Below are 20,289 nucleotides of genomic sequence, written 5' to 3' on the forward strand. Positions count from 1 at the left end.
TTTACAAACTTATTTGGCCAACACAGCCCTAGTAAAGACAGAAGCTTTGTGCCATTTTTCTGCATAGTACTAAAGGGTAAAATGAATGTTTGATTAAAATCCCGTAAAATATTTATTTATTTATTTATTCATTTATTCATTTATTTCAGCTTGTGAGAGAGACAGGGAGAGAGATGAGAAGCATCCGCTCATAGGTGCAGCACCTTATTTCATTGGTTGCTTTCTCATATGTGCCTTGACTGAGGGGGTGGGAGGGGCTCCAACTGAGCCTGTGACCCCCTGTTCAAGGCAGCAACCTTGGACTCAGACTAGCAACCATCAGGTCATGCTGTGATCCCATACTCAAAACGGCAACCCTGTGCTCAAACTGATGAGCCCAAGCTCAAGCCGATGACCTCAGGGCTTTGAACCTGGGTCCTCAGCATCCCAGGCCAATGCTCTATTCATTATAGCTAACACCTGGTCAGGCAAAAGTATCCTAAAATTTTTATCTTAAAATTAAGAAATAAAGAAAAGGGGAAAATACTTTATTTCTAGAAATCTAGTAACTTTATGTCAGTACTAGAAGTCTCAGTTAAAGAAAATACTTTCCTGAAAACTCAAAAAACTTCTTACAATATATTTTCTAGCCTTAAGCACTTTGTTTGCATTTTCTCTTCTGTCTTGGAAGAAGCACTTAATTAACTGGTTTGTCATCAGGGGGACAGTAAGTAGTGGAAGGTTTCTTGAATTTGATTTAATACAATACAGAATCACAACCTTAATAAAAGGACAGAACTAGACCCTATGTATAAAATTACAGGCCTCTAAGATCCTATTATTTTAATGTGTGACAGACTGTAAATTGTGTGTTGATGTTATAAGAACTTGAAGGAAATATTTCGGAATATTATTTTTTCAGGTAAGAGAAGATCCTGTATATCATTTGATAAAAGCTCAGTCACAAAAGAAAATGGGAGAAACAGCAGAAGCAATTAAAACTCTGCACATGGCAATGAGTTTACCAGGAATGAGAAAAACTGGAACTTCCTCGAAATCAAAATTCAAAAACACTGAAGTCGATGCAAGCCATCGTTTATCAATCTTTCTTGAGTTGGCAGAAGTTCACCGCTTAAATGGAGAACAGGTAGGTCAAGTTTTAATTCAGTGGCTCAGATTTGAACTTTTTTATTCGAGTATACACACACACAGAGATACATATATTAGTAGGAAATGAAAAAGCTAAAATTATTTCCTTAACCAAATTTCTTTCTCATTTCTTTTCACCAAATTATGTACTTTCTGCAAGCCCCTGAAATTAAACATAGTTTGCACTTGGAAGACATTGAGTATCAGTGATCAGTGTAGATTGGCTAGCATAGTATATGGTAACATAACATAATGTAAATAACAATATAATGTAACATACATTATAAAATATATTAAGATATAATAATATGTGTGATTACCTTGGCTACCATGAAAAGCAATAATATAATATAGTTATAATTCTGTGAATTGCTGAAAGGATTCACAGACACAAACACAATGTACACACAAGTACTATCAAAATAAAATCAAAGTACCAACCTGAAATTCTAATAGTTGAGAAAACAAACCACTGGATGAGTAACAGCTTTGATAAACTCATAGGACAGTCATAAAATCAAATACTTAAAAATAATAATATGGATGGATGGATACATGAGTAGGTGGATGGATAGGTAGATAATGGCTAATTCAGAATTCAAGAAAATGGAGGCCCTGGCCGGTTGGCTCAGCGGTAGAGCGTCGGCCTAGCATGTGGAGGACCCGGGTTCGATTCCTGGCCAGGGCACACAGGAGAAGCGCTCATTTGCTTCTCCACCCCTCCGCCGCGCTTTCCTCTCTGTCTCTCCCTTCCCCTCCCGCAGCCAAGGCTCCATTGGAGCAAAGATGGCCCGGGCGCTGGGGATGGCTCTGTGGCCTCTGCCTCAGGCGCTAGAGTGGCTCTGGTCACAACATGGCGATGCCCAGGATGGGCAGAGCATCGCCCCCAGGTGGGCAGAGCGCCCCCCCTGGTGGGCGTGCCGGGTGGATCCCGGTCGGGCGCATGCGGGAGTCTGTCTGACTGTCTCTCCCTGTTTCCAGCTTCAGAAAAATGAAAAAAAAAAAAAAAAAAAAAAAAAGAAAATGGAAAACAATGTCATTGATACCTGTTTTTTGGACTATAGCAGTTGCTCATCATTACTTTCATATTTTAGTGGCTGGGAAGAATGTTGTGTCTAGATACTTGCCATATCTCAATTTCTATTTCATTCATAGTTAAAACATAAAGTACATTTAAATAAGGAGAACCAGTTCTACTATAGTTGATTCTAAGACATACTATTTTTTTCACGTTTTTATATTTCTGAAATACGAATTTTTTGTAGTCTCTGAAGTTGGGATGGATCTTAAATGACATTTTAGATTTATTGAGATACAAATTTGAAAATGAGGTCATATATTCACCTGAGGTACAATAAAAATGATGTTCTAGTATAGGGAATAAAGTAGTCTGCTACTTAATGAAGAGCCATTGGGTACAGTGTGACTGGACCAGATCCTATATTACTGATGAGGCTGTAATGACCATGGCTTTGAAGCCAATCTGCCTGAGTTTGAGAACTGGTTCTATCATTTGTTAACTTTCTAAATATCAGTTTGCTTACTGCAAGGCAGGGATAAGAATAGTAACTACCGCCTGACCAAGCAGTGGCTCAGTGGATTGAGTGTCGGACTGGGATGTGGAAAACCAAGGTTTGAAACCCTGAGGTCGCCAGCTTGAGCGCGAGCTCATCTTGTTTGAACAGGCTCACCAGCTTGAGCCCAAGGTCGCTGGCTTGAGCAAGGGATCACTGTCTGCTGTAGCCCCTGATCAAGGCACATATGAGAAAGCAATCAATGAACAACTGAAGTGCTGCAACAAAGAATTGATGCTTCTCATCTCTCTCCCTCCCTGTCTGTCCCTATCTTCCCACTCTCTGTCACCAAAAAAAAAAAAAAAAAAAAAAAGTAACTACCTTACAGATTTTTTTTGTGAGAATGACATAGGTTAATACAATACCGGGTGCAAAGTATTACTAAATTACAGTAATGGTGACTCTTGTGTAGCAACTGCTGTTGTCTCAGTTATAAAAACACTTTTCAGCTAATAGATGTTTATAATGTCATCTGAATTGGTTTCTGAGTTTTAAATTTTTGTGCATTTCAAAAATCCATCAGTATTTCATGAATATCATAATTGGGCTGGCATTTATTGTTCATTCTATTTTAGTAGAAAATCTTCATTTTTAGTGTAACTTGTTGAATATTTTGAATGTTATCTTAATTTCATCCTTACAGCATGAGGCAGCAAAAGTGTTACAAGATGCCATCCATGAATTTTCTGGGACATCTGAAGAGTTGCGTGTTACTATTGCTAATGCAGACCTTGCTCTAGCCCAAGGAGACACTGAGCAGGCTCTAAACATGCTTCGGAATGTTACATCCGAACAGCCTTATTTCATAGAGGCCAAAGAAAAAATGGCAGAGATATACCTGAATCATAGAAAAGAGAAAATGTTATATATCACTTGTTATAGGTAAATTATTATTTTGGCTCATTATATTTTGATTCATTTACCTACTAAAATTAATCCCCAAATTTATGTTTTACTTTTCTTTTAACTGCTTTATGGATCAATCCTTGCTTCGTGTTCTTGTTTCCTTCTCCTGCCACCAGCCACCATCACTTTAACCAAGTTACTCACTCTCCCTAAAACATAAATCATAGTAGTTATGATGACTTCACCCTGTAGCTTACTGTAGTTTCTCAGCTCTCCTCCCTCATCAGATGCTATTTTTAGACACTGAATCTCCCTGTTTAGGAAAGAAAAGAATAGCAGTTACATGTACAGTGGTCCTCGGGTTATGACACAGTTCCATTCCTACAAGAGTGACTTAACCCGAATTTTGGTGTTAAGTTGAAACCCTAGCCTAAGTCAGTTCCCTATCCTACACAGTTGTAAAATCACAATCTAGAACCTAAAAAGACAACTAAGCCACAGAAAAAGAAAAAGGACATAAATAAACTGTACTGTACAATGTGCTGCATATTCTTCCTCCACGCACATCCACACTTGTTTGCCCACATAGTCCATATGTAGGATGCTAACAGCGTAAGCTGAAACATGTCTCAATTTTTTTTAAGTTTTTATGGGAATGAGCATTGTAAACTTGAAATGTCATATGTTGATACTGTCATAACCCAAGGACCTCCTGTATTTTAAAAATTAAGAAAATTTTGACCTGACTTGATGGAGACACCGTGAATAAAGCATTGACCTAGGTCACTGAGGACCCAGGTTTGAAACCCCTGTGTCGCCAGCTTGAGCACAGACTCATCAGGTTGAGCACAGGGTCACTGGCTTGAGCGTAGGATCATAGACATGACCTCATAGTCACTGACTTGAAGCCCAAAGTTGTTGGCTTGAGCCCAAAGTTGCTGGCTTGTGTGTGGGGGTCACTGTTTCGGCTGGAGCTTCCCAGTCAAGAAAACAATCAATGAATAACTAAAAGTGCCAAAACTATGACTTGATACTTCTCATCTCTCTCCCTTCCTGTCTGTCTGTTGCTAAAAAAAGAAGAAGAAGAAAAAATTGTGTACTGCAACAATAATTCAGGGGCTAGATGCTTAATTCTTAATGTAATAGCTGTAACAAAAGAAAATTATGGCTTTGTATATACCACACTAAGGTATGGGTCTCAAATTTTTCTTGGTGAAAGGACAGACTTAAAAAGTTATAGTCTGATGCCCTTAGGAGTTATTGGGATACACAACATACACACACACACACACACACACGGACATATATATGCACACACATGCATATACAGAGATTGCTTTCACTCTTCTGTTTACTTACTTTAGAGATTAACATTTTTATCTCTTGAGATCATAGTAAAATGCTCAGGAATTAAGTCAAATTGGTTTCTCTGTATTATGTAAATATTACCGTTCAGAAACGTGCTCAGAACCTTTGTGGATGCTGAGTGATTCGATGAAACTGAGTAGCTCTCCCTGTGTAGATGGATGTTCCTGTGTCATATTTTCTAGGATGTTTTCTAAAGATCAGCATTAACTGTCATCTCTAATGATATGAAAATATTTTCAAATAGGGTTCATTTGCTTACGTGCAGTATAGTACAACAATTAAAAGCATAGGTTTTTGTTTTGGGTAAATTTGACACGTAAACTATAGACATAAACTCAGCATCATCTATAAAATCAGAATACTTCTCTTTCTCATAGACTTTTTGACCAATTAAGTGAGATACTGTATGTTAAAGACAGTCACATTATTATGAGAAACTTTGGTATTTTTATCTTTAGCAGTTGAATTTTGGCAGGTAAAACATAAACAGCAAATATTGAAGTAGAAGATTGTATATTTTTTAAGGTGACTCATTTCAGCACATGATTAATGCCATGAATATCAGAGTTCCCGACACATAGGACAGTAAGTAGTCCCTGAAGCCCGTGTCCCTGCATCATTTTTTGGTACCTTTACTCCCATGTCATTTTAAAATGAAACAGAACAGAAGATATATTCCTGGATAGAATTTATCCCCCTGTACTCATTTCTCATATTTCAGAAAATGCGAAGATTGAATGAAAAAAATGATTGATCTAGCATAAGCAGTCTTCATGTGGGTATAAGCATTTTTTGTTTGTTTTTTCTTCACAATATTACACTGGTGGATATGTAGAAGGTATTCTGAAGGCTGTTGGTTAATTGAAATAAATGAGCTTACCTTCCGCAGGTTTAGAAGGAGATATTTGTGTTCACTATACTAAACAAAGTTGGTCTGATTTCCAGAGAAATTGCTGAAAGAATGCCCAGTACGCATTCTTTTCTTCTCCTTGGAGATGCATATATGAATATTCAAGAGGTAAATATTCTGATGCTACTGAACTTAGATTTAAAAAAATTTTGTATGATTAGTATAACATTCTGCTAAAAGGAATTTGGTTTTTTTTAATAATGTTTACTTAATATTTAAAGATTTTGTAATCACAATGAAAAGGGAAAACCATTACAATAAAAAAAAACCTTCATTTTTCAAATTGAGACCCAATGATTCAATACTATCAGTATAATAGAGATGATATCAGAAGTAAGGTCAGTGTCTCCTTTAAACAGAAGGATGAAGAGAACTGTTGGCTATTATGATGGTGTTTTCTTCAAAGCAGTCCTCTGACTCTTTATCTGACTTATAGTGACTGCCAGTCATTTTTTAAATGACTTTAAGAAGCCATCTTTTAGTTCTCACATTATTATTTATGAAGACAGGGAACAGTTAACATGGGCAGGGTTATACTGATTGGTTATACCTATGCCAGTGACTATCATCTCTGAAATTAATTAAGGTTACTATACTTAAATATGTGCTTTATTAATCTTACTACATATTCCAAATGAAGAACTTAATTATATAAATGTTACCATTAGTGGAATCAACCAAGCTGTTTGTTTACTGCCTATTTTTTTGTATCTGTCATTAGCCCGAAGAAGCTATAGTAGCATATGAGCAAGCATTAAATCAAAACCCAAAAGATGGAACACTGGCAAGCAAAATTGGGAAAGCACTTGTGAAAACTCATAACTATTCAAAGGTTAGTACTTTGTAATTTAAAATAAATCTATTAGATCACACTTTTCAAACTCGACTCTATAAGTGACTTTGAGCAAGTACTGTTTGTATCTTGCTGGTTATAAACTGAAATTTGTGCTAAAGGCTTTCTCATACCTCACATGGCTTGTTCACTGTATTTTACAAAGACTGAACTAAACTTTACCCCAGGCTTCATCTTGCGCCTAAATACTTATTCTTAAATCAGTTAGTATAAACTTGCTATTGTTAACGTGTCTTTCATTATATGACACAGCATAGTAGATGTTCTTTCTGTTAAATGAATTTTGGTAAGCATGTGTTTTTAGGGTTAGTTTTTTTTTTTTCTAGAAGAAATTGATTCTTTAGTTGTTATATATTTTCTCTATTCCTGGCAACAGTTGAACATAGATACAAGAGCTAGCAAAGTATTTGCATTCAGTAAAGTTTACTGGTTTTTGAATAAAACTAGTAAGAAGAATTCCACCAAGCACTTTTTTTTAGCCACTAATTCAGAAATGCTTGTTGCCTTGTGTGATGCTTGATTCTCTAAGGAAAATGGCATACTTAGCCTGACCAGGCAGTGGCTCAGTAAATAAAGCATTGGACTGGGAAACAGAGGACCCAGGTTCAAAACCCCGAGGTTGCCAGCTTGAGTGCGGGCTCATCCGGCTTGAGCATGGGCTCATAGACATGACCTCATGGTCGCTGGCTTGAAGCCCAAGGTCGCTTGCTTGAGCCCAGATGTCACTGGGTTGAAGTCCAAGTTGCTGGCTTGAGCTCAAGGTCACTGGCGTGAGCAAGAGGTTACTTTACTCTCTGCTGTAGCTCCTCTGCCCCCCCCCCCGCCCCCCATCAAGGCACATATGAGAAAGCAATCAATGAACAACTAAGGTGCCACAATGAAGAATTGATGCTTCTCATCCCTTTCCCTTCCTGTCTATCCCTATCTGTCCCTCTCTCTGTCTCTGTCATGAAAAGAAGAGAGGGAGAGGGAGAGGGGGGAGGGAGGAAGGAGGGGAGGGAGGGGGAGGGGAGGGGAGAAGAGAGGAGAAGAGAGGAGGGAAGAGGGAAAGGAAGAAAGAAAGAGAAAATGGCATACTTAACTGATTGTACAGGTACATGACTAAACTTCTTGGTTATTTTTAATTATTTATATGTTTTAAATCTGTGTGTAAACTATGCTTGAATGCTATTCTCATTGCCTTCTTTCTCAAACTAAAATGAATTGTGTTTAGGCAGTCATTTACTATGAAGCCGCACTGAAAAGTGGACAAAATTACCTTTGCTATGACCTGGCTGAGCTTTTATTAAAAATGAAATATTATGACAAAGCAGAAAAAGTTCTTCAACATGCGCTGGCTCATGAACCTGGTATGAAGTCTTCCTGATTTGAAAAAATGTTTACCTGATATACCTAATTTATTTTATTTTTATATTATAGGAGTGTGTGTTTATAGTCCCAGAATTTTATATGTGAAGTTAGTTATTTCATTGATCAGAATGTCGCTCTACTAAAATAAAATACTTGAAAAATCTATTAACAGATTTATGAAACAGTTAACTGTGTTATAGAAAGATATTTTACTTTCCAAAATGATGTAAAGGGACCTTTTTTGTTTGTTTTGTTTTTAATTGCAACTATCTCTGGTGTTTAAATAAGTAAATATTTTTATAAGCTTTTTAAAAATATTCACTATAAAAAAATAATGTGTAAGGCTCCGTTTTCTAAAGTGAACTCGACTTGCCCTGTTTCCAGACTACCTCCCTACAAGTAACCATTTTTGTGTTTTAATATATATTTTATCTTTATGTAAATATATAACTGTAATATGCATAATTTTCCTTTTCAAAATATATTGTTCTTATTCTGCAATTTTCAATACAATATGTCATAGAGTTTGATGTTAGCACATTTATATCATTCTTTCTACTATTGACATCATATTATATGAATCCACAAATTATTTAACTTTCCCCCAATTATTGCATATTAATTTTTCAGTTCTTTGATATTATAATTCACGTTACAGTGAGAGTCCTTAGATCTCATTTGTCGATGTACACTTGCTTATAAAGAGCAAGATACTAAGTCAAAGAGTATATGCATTTGAAATTTAATTGGAGCCCTGACCAGATGGCTCAGTTGATTAGAGCATTGCCCTGAAGTACAGAGGTTACAGGTTCAATCCCCAATCAGGGCACACACAGGAACAGATTGCTGTTCTTGTCTCTCTTTCTTTCTCTCTCTCTCTTCCTCTCTTCCTTGCTTTCTAAATCAATAAAATAAACATTTTTTTTTTAAAAAGGATGATGGGGGTGATGAAATTCAAAGCTATTTCCTTTAAAATTTTTAATTGGATACTGTCAAATTGCCTTCTTACAAGTTTATACAAATTTACTTTTTAAAGATCTTTATTTTTACTAAAATCTAGTGTTTGCTCATTGCCAGAATTGAAAGAGTAAAGAAGGGAATGAAAGTTGTGTCCTCCCCCCCCCCAGAGAAAACCATGTTTAATAACTTGTGTATCATTCTGATCAGTCTCCCTGCTCCTATGTCTCCCTGCCCCTCTCACACAATAACACATACCACCTTTTTCCTACCAAAATGAGATCATATTACACCTACAGTTCTGTGGCTTGCACTTTTCATTTAATAGCTTCTATCCACATTGGCAAATATCAGCTCTTATCTTTTTTTGGCATAGGTATTTTATTGTACTTCAACATCATACTTTATTTGGTGAGTTGACTGTTCGTAGATATTGAAATTGTTAAAAAGTTGGAAACAATACTGAGACAGAGTTCTTATTTTTATACCACTATACTTCCTAGAATTGAATATTGCTGCATTGTTCTTTCTAAAGGCTATAATTGTCACAACATAATGTAGAATTATAGAAGAAAACTTAAACTTGCACTTTTGTGTACTGATAAGTTTAGGCATCATTTTTATGTGTATAGATAGTATTTCTAGAAATTTTTAGTTCATATCCTTTGTCTTTAATCTTTACCTATTATTTATTGATCTATCACCTATTATTCATGTTGCCAATATTTTCTTCCGTGCTGTCATTTCTTTACCACATTTCTCATTTCCTTTGTCAAATAGAATATTTAACTATATATAATATCTGCCAGTCTTTTCTTGTTTTTGACTTCTGAATTCCTTGCTCAGAAAGCTTACATGATCCTAACATTATAAAAAATATTTCCTTATATTTTTCTGGAATTGCTGTATTTTTAATATTTATAATGGAGAACTTGAATCTATATAACAATTCTTATAAACTATATAGTTTCCCATATAGATAACCAATTCAGTGCGTTATTGAAATACTATCTTTATCATACAATAAATTATTTTTTATATATGACTGATTCTTAGACTCTTTGCTTTGTTACACTGAGTTATTTTCTTCCTTTTGCCAATAAACACTATGTTCACTGTAGCTTAAAAATATGTTTGGCCTGACCAGGTGCTGGTGCAGTGGATAGAGGGCCAACCTGGAACACTGAGGACCTAGGTTCAAAAACTCTGTCACTGGCTTGAGCACGGGTTTATCTGGCTTGAGTGTAGGCTAACTGGCTTGATCACAGAGTTGCTGGCTTCAGTTTAGAATCGTAGACATAACTCCATGGTTGCTGGCTTGAGCCCAGAGTCACTGGCTTGAGCCCAAGGTTGTTGGCTTATGTCAGGGGTCACTGGCTCAGCTGAAGCCCCCCCCCCAGTCAAGGCATATATGAGAAGCAATCAGTGAACAACTGAAGTGCCACAAATACGAGTTGATGCTTCTTATCTCTTCTACTTTCTCTCTCTCTCTTGCTAAAAAAATAAAAAGTAAAATAAAATATGTTTGGATACATGATACGGCAAGCCCTCTTTAAGTTTTCTAACATTTCCAAAATGGTCTTTTAATTTAGCTTTGATGAAGTTGGTGCTCAAATTCTAATTTTGAATGCACTTATATAAAGTGTCATTAGTGCCATAAAAATATTTACATCAGTTTTTCAGACCCTGCTTAAAACACTACAGAGGGTTTTTGTAAAGGTTGTAGGGGAAGAGAGAGTCAAGTAGCATGTTTTATTTTCACAGGAGTAAATATATAACACTTAAGTAATATAAATAATAAGTATTTGCTGAACATACCTTATTGTGTATGTAAATGCCTTTGTGTGTGTTTCACTATATTTTATTTCATTTAGGCTCATATTGGTTTTTGTTGCAAATATAATTTTCCCCTTTTTTAAGTTAGCAAGCTAAGACTCAGTTTTGTTGATGTACCTACCCAATTTCACCTAGCTGATAAATAGCAGTACTTGCATTCTAATAGACATCTGAATGTTAGCATGTCTGAAACCAAATTCTTCATCTGCTTCCTCACATGTGTTCAACATGCAGTCTTCCTCTCCATAACTTCATCCTTCATTGGAGTTGCTAAGAACTAGAATCCTTGCTTTCACCCTTCTTGCCAGTAGGAAACCTTCACAACTCTACTTTCCAAATATATTCTTTTCTTACTGTGTCTCGCTGTTTCCATTGCTTTTACCCTTGTCCAAGCCACCATCATTCCTTAAGTGGATTAGGACAGAGACCTCCCAGCTGGTCTCCCTGTTTTCATACTCACCCCCTATACCTGCTGCTACAGCCTTTTTCAGCCTAGCAGCACCGTTAAGCCTTTTAAACCATGTAAGTCTGATTATGTCTTTTCAAGCTCCCTGGGTGTTCCATTTCCCTCAGAGTTAAACCAAAGACTTCACAGTGGCTTGTGAGGCCCTTCACATGAGCATGCTGTAGCTCCTTTGACCTTTCTCAGCAGGTTACAGCCTCCTTGTTTCTTGTGTCCCCCAGAGTTTTAGAGCAAAACCTGCCTCTCAGGTTGAGATTTAAAATAATTAATTTATATAAACCACAGACCAGATGGTGCTCAGTGGATAGACCGTTGGCCTGGAATGCTGAGAACAATGGTTCAAAATCCCGAGATGACTAGTTTGAGCATGGGATCATAGACATGACTCTATGGTCGCTGGCTTGAGCCCAAAGGTCTCTGGCTTGAGTAAGGGGTCACTAGCTCGGCTAGAATCCTCCTGTCAAGGCACATATGAGAAAGCAATCAATGAACAACTAAAGTGCCGCAACTATGAGTTGGTGCTTCTCATCTCCCTTCCTGTCTGTCTCTGTCTCTCTCTCTCTCTCTCTCTCTCTCTCACACACACACACACACACACACACACACAAATATATATATGAACTACTTCAAACAGATTGCAGCATAGAGCATGCACTTGATAAATGGTGGATGAAACATTTCTGTTAATTATCTAGAGTTCTTTTATTGCTCTTAGATCACAAAGTAAAAAGCAAATACATAAATTGCACTTACCACATACCAGACTTTATTTTAATTGCTTTGCATATGTGATTTCATACTTACTAACTTTAAAGACTTTATGACAACTCTATAAGATAGGTAGGTGCTATTATTTCCCGTCTTCACAGATGGAAGAGGCACACAGTGGTTAAGAACCTTGTTTAAGGTTAAATAGCTAGTAAGTAATGAAGCCTAAGTTTGAAACTAGACTGATTGTCATCCAAGTCAGTATTCTTAATGACTATGCTTTACTGCCTATCAAATACCTGTATTTAAAAGCAGCTGTTATTTCTTCATTGCCTATAGCAAATATTCAATCTTTTAATGATGTCAGTAAAGAGAAATTTTTATATAATTAATGAAAATTGAAATTATTAGCTGAGTTGTTACATTGTTAGTTCTAAATATATGTCTTAAGGAAAACTTCCAGTTGGTATCCAGTTTTTTAACTTTTCTTCTAGCTAGTTTTTATCCCTTTTTTTTAATTTGGCCATTCTTCATTCAAATCACTGAATAAAATTTTAACGTTATTTACTATTTTTGAAAATCATTCTTTCTAAAGATCAGTTTTAAAACTGAAGATGTGAACATTTACTTAAATTAATGTTTTCCCCCAATGTATTCAATTCTTTCAAAGTCAATGAACTGTCAGCTCTAATGGAGGATGGACGTTCTCAAGTTCTTCTAGCAAAAGTTTATAGTAAAATGGAGAGACCTGGTGATGCAGTCACTTCATTACAGCAGGTAAGTGCATTTAGTTATGAGTGTGGTTGTGGGGTGAGACCTGTGTGCAAAGGGAAATTTCCACACATCAAGAGTAAAACAATATCTTTTGACCCACCAATTACAGAAAATAAGTCAAAACAGAAATGATTGAATGCCTATCAATTACACTGGTCAAATACCAGTATAATTTCTAATTATTACAACAAATAGGGAAGTTGATCTTTTTCATCCTGTTTTACAGCTGAGGAAACTTGGTTTAAAAACTTGTGTAAAGTCACATAACTGGTGTCCTAGGTGGTCAACTGAACTTTTATTTTCCTTCCTTTATTTATATATTCTGTAATTTCTTTCAGTGTTTTGTGATTGTCATTGTAGGAGTCTTTCTTACACATTTTTCCTTTAAATTATTTCCTAAGTAGCTGATGTTTTTGGATGATTTCTTAATTTTTTAGTTGGCTGATAACTTTTTTTTTTTGGTGAGAGAAGTAGGGGGACAGACAAGGACAGACAGGCAGGAAGGGAGAGAGATGAGAAGCATCAACTGATTGTTGCGACACCTTAGTTGTTCATCGATTGCTTTCTCATATATGCCTTGATGGTGGGGTAAGGGGCGGCTCCAGCCACACTCAGCCTGGCAACCCTGCGCTCAAGCTGGTGAGCCCATGCTCAAACCTGATAAGCCCGTGCTTAAGCTGGCAACCTAGGGGTTTCGAACCTGGGTCCTCAGCATCTCAGGTCGATGCTCCAGTCACTGGGTCACTGCCTGGTCAAGCTAGTTTGCTAACAATTTTTATATAAATTATATTTATCTTAATTTACTTTTTGCATTAAGATGATTATGTGACATATCTCCTATTTTTTTTCTGTTAATATGGTTTATTAAACTGACTGATTTTCAGTGTTAAATTCCTTTTATATAGTCCTGACATATATGTCAGTTTTTTATAATTTTTGAAAAAAATATTGCTGGAATTTAATGATAATACATTAGCTCGTATTTTGTTCAAGATTTGTACCTCTGTGGTTATGAGAGAGATTACTGACTGATGCTATTTTTTTTAACATTTGGAATAATTCAATATTAAAACTGTTGGGACTCGATGCTTCCTTGATGGGAGATTTTTATTAATGGATTCGACATCTGTAATAGATCTCAGACTGATTATTTTAAAATTTGGATGGCTATATATTTAAAGTATTTTTTTAATTAAATTGCCAAATTTATTGACATATTTGTTGATTATATCTTATCTTTTGAATGTTTGGAAATGCTGTAGAAATATCCTCTTTTAGAGTCCTGATATTGGTAATTTTTTATTCCATTGATTATTAATGGTCAGTTATGCAAGAGGTTGATTATTATAATATACTGCTCACAAAAATTAGGGGATATTTTAAACATGAATACAAAGTGATAAAATATCCCCTAATTTTTGTGAGCAGTATATTTTAAAGGACCAACTTTTGCCTCTCCGGTTTCATTAAATATTTCCTATTTATCTTATTAATTAGTTTTTTCTACTTTCTTTGGATTTGGTTTGCTGGTCTTTTTCTAGACTATTGAAATAGTATGTTAGGTAATAACATATGCTAGGTTAGACTTTGTTCTTTTCTTAGTCATTTAAGGTGATACATTTCTCTCTAAGCACTGCTTAAACTACAAACTACACGTTTATTTTCAGTTTATAATATTTCATCATTTTTACTTTGATCGCTTCTTTGGCCCATGGGTTATTTAAAAGTGTAATATTCCATTTCCAGGCAGTTTCAATTTTCTTGGCTTGTTTTTTTTTTTTATACTGATTTCTAGTTTAATTCCACTGTGGTCAAGGATATACTTTAAATGATTTGATCTCTTGAAATTTGTTAAAGCTTGCTTTATGCCCTACACTATAATCAATTCTGGTAAAGCTTCCATGTGGATTTGAAATAATGTGTATCTGGGACTACTGAGTGCTTAACTTAACACATGTTGATTAGGTCAAGTTTGTTCCTTGATTTGTCCCACATCTTCTCTGAGTTTGAAGTAGAACATAGAGCATCTCACTATTTTTGCTTTCCAGAATACTATGTTACTTGCCATCTTTTGACCTCATTTTCATGTACCCAGAGAATTCTTCATTTTGCAACTAATCTATCAAATGTTTTGGTTTTAAGCTTTAGCTAACAGAAGTTAATACATACATACACATATATGTATGTATTATGTGTACATATATATATATGTGTACATATATATATACAACACACACATATGCACACACACACATATATATAGTGATGTCCCAGTAGAGCCCAAGCTCTACGTTAATCAGGCATCCCTGATTCAACTTCCCCATACAGTGGGACACTCCTGCTTATCAGCAGGTCCAGCAACCTCTTAGAGACTACTCTTGAGGTGGCTATGAGGATTGTACTTGTCAGTACCTACACTAACTGCCACCAGAGGAAAGGCACGAGACCGACAAACAAATTAGTTGCAAGAATCACACAGGCAATTTATTACTCACAAATCCTTTAGGCATGCCTGGGGTACTAAGCTTAAGGGGGCCCCATCAGCATGCTCCTCTCGTCTGTCTTTGGTTGGAGTGGTGTGGAGACAGTCCATGTTCTCTTTGGAGTCTGGAGACAGTCCATGTTCACGTTGGAGTCTGGGCTACTACCATAGCAGGGGCCCCTTAGCTTTAGTACCTTTTCTGGCCAACCCCTTCTAACAGGTGTCAATCTACAGAATTAGCACATCAACCTTTTTTTTATTAATTTTAATGGGGTGACATTAATAAATCAGAGTACATATGTTCAAAGAAAACATCTCCAGGTTATCTTGTCAACCTACCTTTTAACAGGCATCAATCTACAGGATTATCACCTCAAACCACCTTTTTTGGGAGTTCCTTGCAGGGAACCCTTTTTATGTTAGTCTACTGAAATGTTACATCAAGCCACTTTTAAGATATTCCTAGGGAAGCTTCTTGTTTATGTTAATTTACAGAGTTATGACATCAAGCCACTTCTTATCTATATCTTCACACACATTAACTGGGCCCTACTCGGAATTCAGAGTCTGTTTATCATATTTGTACACACTTGATTCATTCCTATCCAGATGGCGTAACTTTAATTTTCTTAATTAATTTGAATATTATATCTTAATTACTTTTATATATCTTCCATATTTTTAATATTTCTATATATTTAATTACTATATCATTATATTATAACAAATGACCTGTGTTTCACTGGCAGTGTTCAATAAATTTTTTGTTGTAGTTGTGAATGAATTGAGCTTTGACTATTAGATTTTTGTGATACTCACTAAAGCCTACCATTTCATTGAAATGTGGAATCTTCAACAATGTTAGTAAATTATTTTTAGTTGTCAGCATGTTTTATCCTTATATTTTGAATCACATGTTAGAGAATTATATCTAACCCTAGGTTACTTTCTATTAACTGCAAGGAAAGTATAATTTTGGTAAATTTAGAATTTTAAATAATTTTAGAAGTGAATTTGGCTTATTTCATCCTTTATAAATAATAGTTCCAGCTGCCCTAGTTTTATGAGCCTCTGTTATATCAACAGACACATCAAGCAACACTAAAAAAAAAGAAAGAAAAAAACACTAAAGAGCAGTATACAATGGCTAGACAATGCCAACAAACCAAGATCTAATTAGTTATAAATTTATATGTTATAGTATGGGGATTATTCATCTGTAATAAAATTTGAATACCCATAAAATTTTCTCAGCTATAACCTTCTATTTATTCTGATCTCCAAAAAGATATATCTTGAAATAAATTCAAACAGAAAGTTACAAGTGTAATCAAAGTGTTTGATACTTAGCAACCATTTATGGAGCCTAATTTTCACATTATGGAACTTAGAAATTCCATCATAGCATTTTTGCATAGTTGCTAAACATTATAGGCAGTGGCAGAACCCAGTAAATTTAAAGATATTCCAAGTTTTATTAATTTTACTTTTTAAAAACTTCAGACTTCTAAAATAACTCCATATTTTTTCAGCCCTCTCTGTCATCTTTCAGCCCTATCTGCAATTAACTTATTTTTTATTTTATTTTAATGAGAAAGAGAGAAGATAGTGTTGGTCAAATAAGTTTGTAAATATGATATATATGTTTGCTCACTTACAGTTTGCATTGGGTGTGGGGGACAGGCTGTAAGCAGGCCGGGTCGTTATAGCCTAAGGCTTAGTTTTAAGACTAAGCTTTTCCCCACACCTTTGACTGTTGCATGATAGGGGGTGGTGCGCACTCATGAGAAATCCCATTATGCCTCAGATAAGTGACTTTGTATCAGAGACTTCCTTGTTTGTATATTGGATTAAAGGTTTTGATTTCTACACTATAAAATGGGGCAGAGGAACCCATGCTGGGGGAGGGCAGAGAAAGGCCATGTGGAGGAGAGGAGAAGCAGCCAAGATGGCGGAGTGCTGAAGGAGAAGCCAGTTTGTGTAGTTTGTGCAGAGAGAAGGAGATGGGGAACAGAGGTGAATAAGGCTGGTGAGGTAGAAATCTTTGATTCTAGGAAACTCGGATAAGTCAGTGGCTTTTGGAGCCCTGAATGGAAAGGGATGTGTTTTCCCACTGTGTGTATTTCTTGCCCGCCGGGTGCAAGCTAGGATTAAAGTTAATGGCCCACCAGTTCTTGGCTCCGTTGTTTTATTACTGTCTGTCTTAATCAAATGTGAACCTGCATGAGCCAAGCAGCTATGATGGTGGCCATGGCTACTAGCTTTACAGTGGGGTTGTTGGGCAAATAAGTTTGTAAAATGTGTTTTTTAGGTTTGCTTGCTTTTATATTTTGCATTAGCCTGGGCAGCACCATGTGTGTGTGGTCTGTGAAAGTCTGAGGCGCTTACCCTCAGAGTGGCAGGTTGCAAATTGTGGATTATCTTTCTGCTTGGGAGGGGCCATTATATTGCTAGTATTTGCTGGAGAAGGGTTTTTTCCCCCCAGCCTTGGTTTTCAGGAAGAGAAGGAGTGCTGTTGTGGAATAGGAGTTGAGGGGCCTTGGGAGCTCCACTGTGGCTGGGGGGAGGGGCAGGCTTTGATTCCAGGAGGAACCGGAGAAGATTTTCTGGTTGTGGAACCAGAGAATGCATCAGGGCTTTGGGAGCTCTAAATGAGAAGAAAGTAGTCTTCTCTGCCTGTATGCTCGTCCTCCTTGTCCACCGGTACAAGACTCTAATAAACGGAATGGCCCACCATTTTTTGTCTCCACTGTTTCTTTACCATCTGCCCGAATCCAGTGAGAGCCTGCATGGTCTCAAAGGCAGCAGCCACTGGCCTTACAGAAAGCGGTCAATGAACAACTAAGGTGCCACAATGAAAAATTGATGCTTCTCATCTCTCCCTTCCTGTCTGTCCCATCTGTCCCTCTCTTTCTCTCTCAAAAAAGAAAGTCTACCATGATAGATACTTAAAATATTTGTTGAATGACTAAAATGAAATTATAGATTATTCTAATACTTTAATTTCTCAAAAAAAATTTAGGAAAAAGTCACTTTTTAGAAAGTTATCTTTTCTATGAAAAAATCCTAAATATGCCTGACCAGGCAGTGGTACAGTGGATAGAGTGTCGGACTGGGATGCAGAGGACCCAGGTTTGAAAACCTAAGGTTACCACCTTGAGCACAGGCTCATCTGGCTTAAGTGTGGGATCACAGACATGACCCCATGGTTGCTGATCTGAGCCCAGAGGTCGCTGGTTTAAAGCCCTAGGTCGCTGGCTTGAGCCCTAGGTCGCTGGCTTGACCAAGGGATCACTCGGTCTGCTGTAGCCCCTTGGTCAAAGCACATACGAGAAATCAACCAATGAACAACTAACGTGCCGCAACAGAGAATTGATGCTTCTCATCTCTCTGTCTGTCTGTCTGTCTGTCCCTGTCTGTCCCTCTCTCTGTTTCTGTCACAAAAATAAAGAGGTCTAAATAAATCATAAGTCAATAATCTGTGTGCCATAAAATACTTAACAATTTTATAACCTTATGAAGTTTTAATTGATAAGCACCGACTTTGTTTTTGGTTCTTTCACTTCATTTATGTAGATTTTTCCAGCATGTCTATATAGCTCCAGCCTCATCATATAAACAATAATGTGATAGTTTGGTTTATTAGTATATTTTATTTGGATATAGTCTTTAGTAAGCTATGTATATAATAAGGCTATTCAAATAGAAAGGGAAAATTTAGAAGTTAATGATGTGTGTGTGTGTGTGTGTGTGTGTGTGTGTGTGTGTATGCTTCATTCTCCCCAAAGGCTTTACAGAATTTACAAAAATATATATTTTAAAATAGGAGGGGGGAGGGAAAAGCAAATGCATTGATAATCATGGTTAATATAGGTATTTTAACCCATAATTAAATTTAGGTCTAATCTTTCTGGAAACAAACATAGGGAATGCTATCAATTCTTCAAAACATTTTATTCTGTATGAAAATGGTTCTTGTAGCAATAGCCAGAGGAAAAGGAGGGGTAGAGATAGGGGAAGGGGGCCCAAGGAAGGGAAATGGGAGGAAGAGACTTTCCACGGAGCATGAGGAGGGTACAATGCAGGGTGTAGATGGTGTTTTGAGTGTGATACTTGAAACCATGTCAACAAAATAAATAAATAAATTTTTAAAAATGAAAATGATTCTTAATGATTATTGTATATACTTACATAAATTGATTATTCTTTTATGAAATATCTTTAAAAAAAATGCAAAAATCTTTTACTCAAGCAATTTCAAGCAATTGCCCTTGTTTATTTACCTTTAAGAAAGTTGTAAAACATCACTAAACCTAAGTTACTAATGTGTTTCTCTAGGAATTTAAGCTAATGAAACCCACATATTTGACTCTATGGAGATTTATTTGATGCAGAGATAAAACTCAGACTATTTAGAGAAAGAATTGTACATCTTTTAGGTCTAGGTTTACTATATAATTTATCATTCAAGCCAGAATACTTACAGGAGTAAAAGAAGGCAGAATTAATAATTAACTTGGCACTACAGGTCTAAAAGGGAATGGCCAGGTCGAGAAATACAATTACCCTACCTAGACCAGTTGTTTTAGAGTTTTTTGACTTTGAATGTGTGCGAGTGCATGCAAAACCATGCACACAGATATATGCGTGCATATATAAAGTATCAAATATACCTCTCTGTTTGTGTATATATATATACCTCTATACTTTATAAGCATAGTAATCGAACCAAAATAAAATTTCATGAAACAGTATGCACCACATGCTGTATACACTAATATTTTCTAATCTTTCTCATTTCTAGAGGAATGCTTATTACGATGCCCTAAATTAATATTATAATATGTGATTCCAAAACATTCTTAGTTTTAGACCATCTTCATTAAATATCAGTCATTAACCAACATTTTGACAGGGGTCTCAAGAAGGGCTCCCTGTGTTTAGCATAATGTGTGGCAGATGGTGAACATTTACTGTTTGTTACTGAATCCATTAGTGAATGATTAGCTCAAAGTAAAATTTTACTGTGCAGGCTTAAAG

General features: G+C 36.2%; 1 protein-coding gene across 2 annotated transcripts in view; it reads left to right on the forward strand.

Annotated features, from left to right (window-relative positions):
* TTC21B (tetratricopeptide repeat domain 21B) overlaps positions 1–20,289 on the forward strand; it is an 87,576-nt gene that overhangs the window by 39,452 nt on the left and 27,835 nt on the right. For both annotated transcript variants that reach the window (XM_066280726.1, XM_066280727.1), the window contains 6 exons: positions 902–1,126; positions 3,346–3,584; positions 5,862–5,934; positions 6,548–6,658; positions 7,893–8,028; positions 12,664–12,770. In XM_066280726.1, coding sequence (XP_066136823.1) covers positions 902–1,126; positions 3,346–3,584; positions 5,862–5,934; positions 6,548–6,658; positions 7,893–8,028; positions 12,664–12,770 — 891 coding nt within the window. The remainder of the gene's footprint in view (positions 1–901; positions 1,127–3,345; positions 3,585–5,861; positions 5,935–6,547; positions 6,659–7,892; positions 8,029–12,663; positions 12,771–20,289) is intronic.

This window comes from Saccopteryx bilineata, chromosome 5 (assembly GCF_036850765.1).
Source record: "Saccopteryx bilineata isolate mSacBil1 chromosome 5, mSacBil1_pri_phased_curated, whole genome shotgun sequence".
Classification (NCBI taxonomy): Eukaryota; Metazoa; Chordata; class Mammalia; order Chiroptera; family Emballonuridae; genus Saccopteryx; species Saccopteryx bilineata.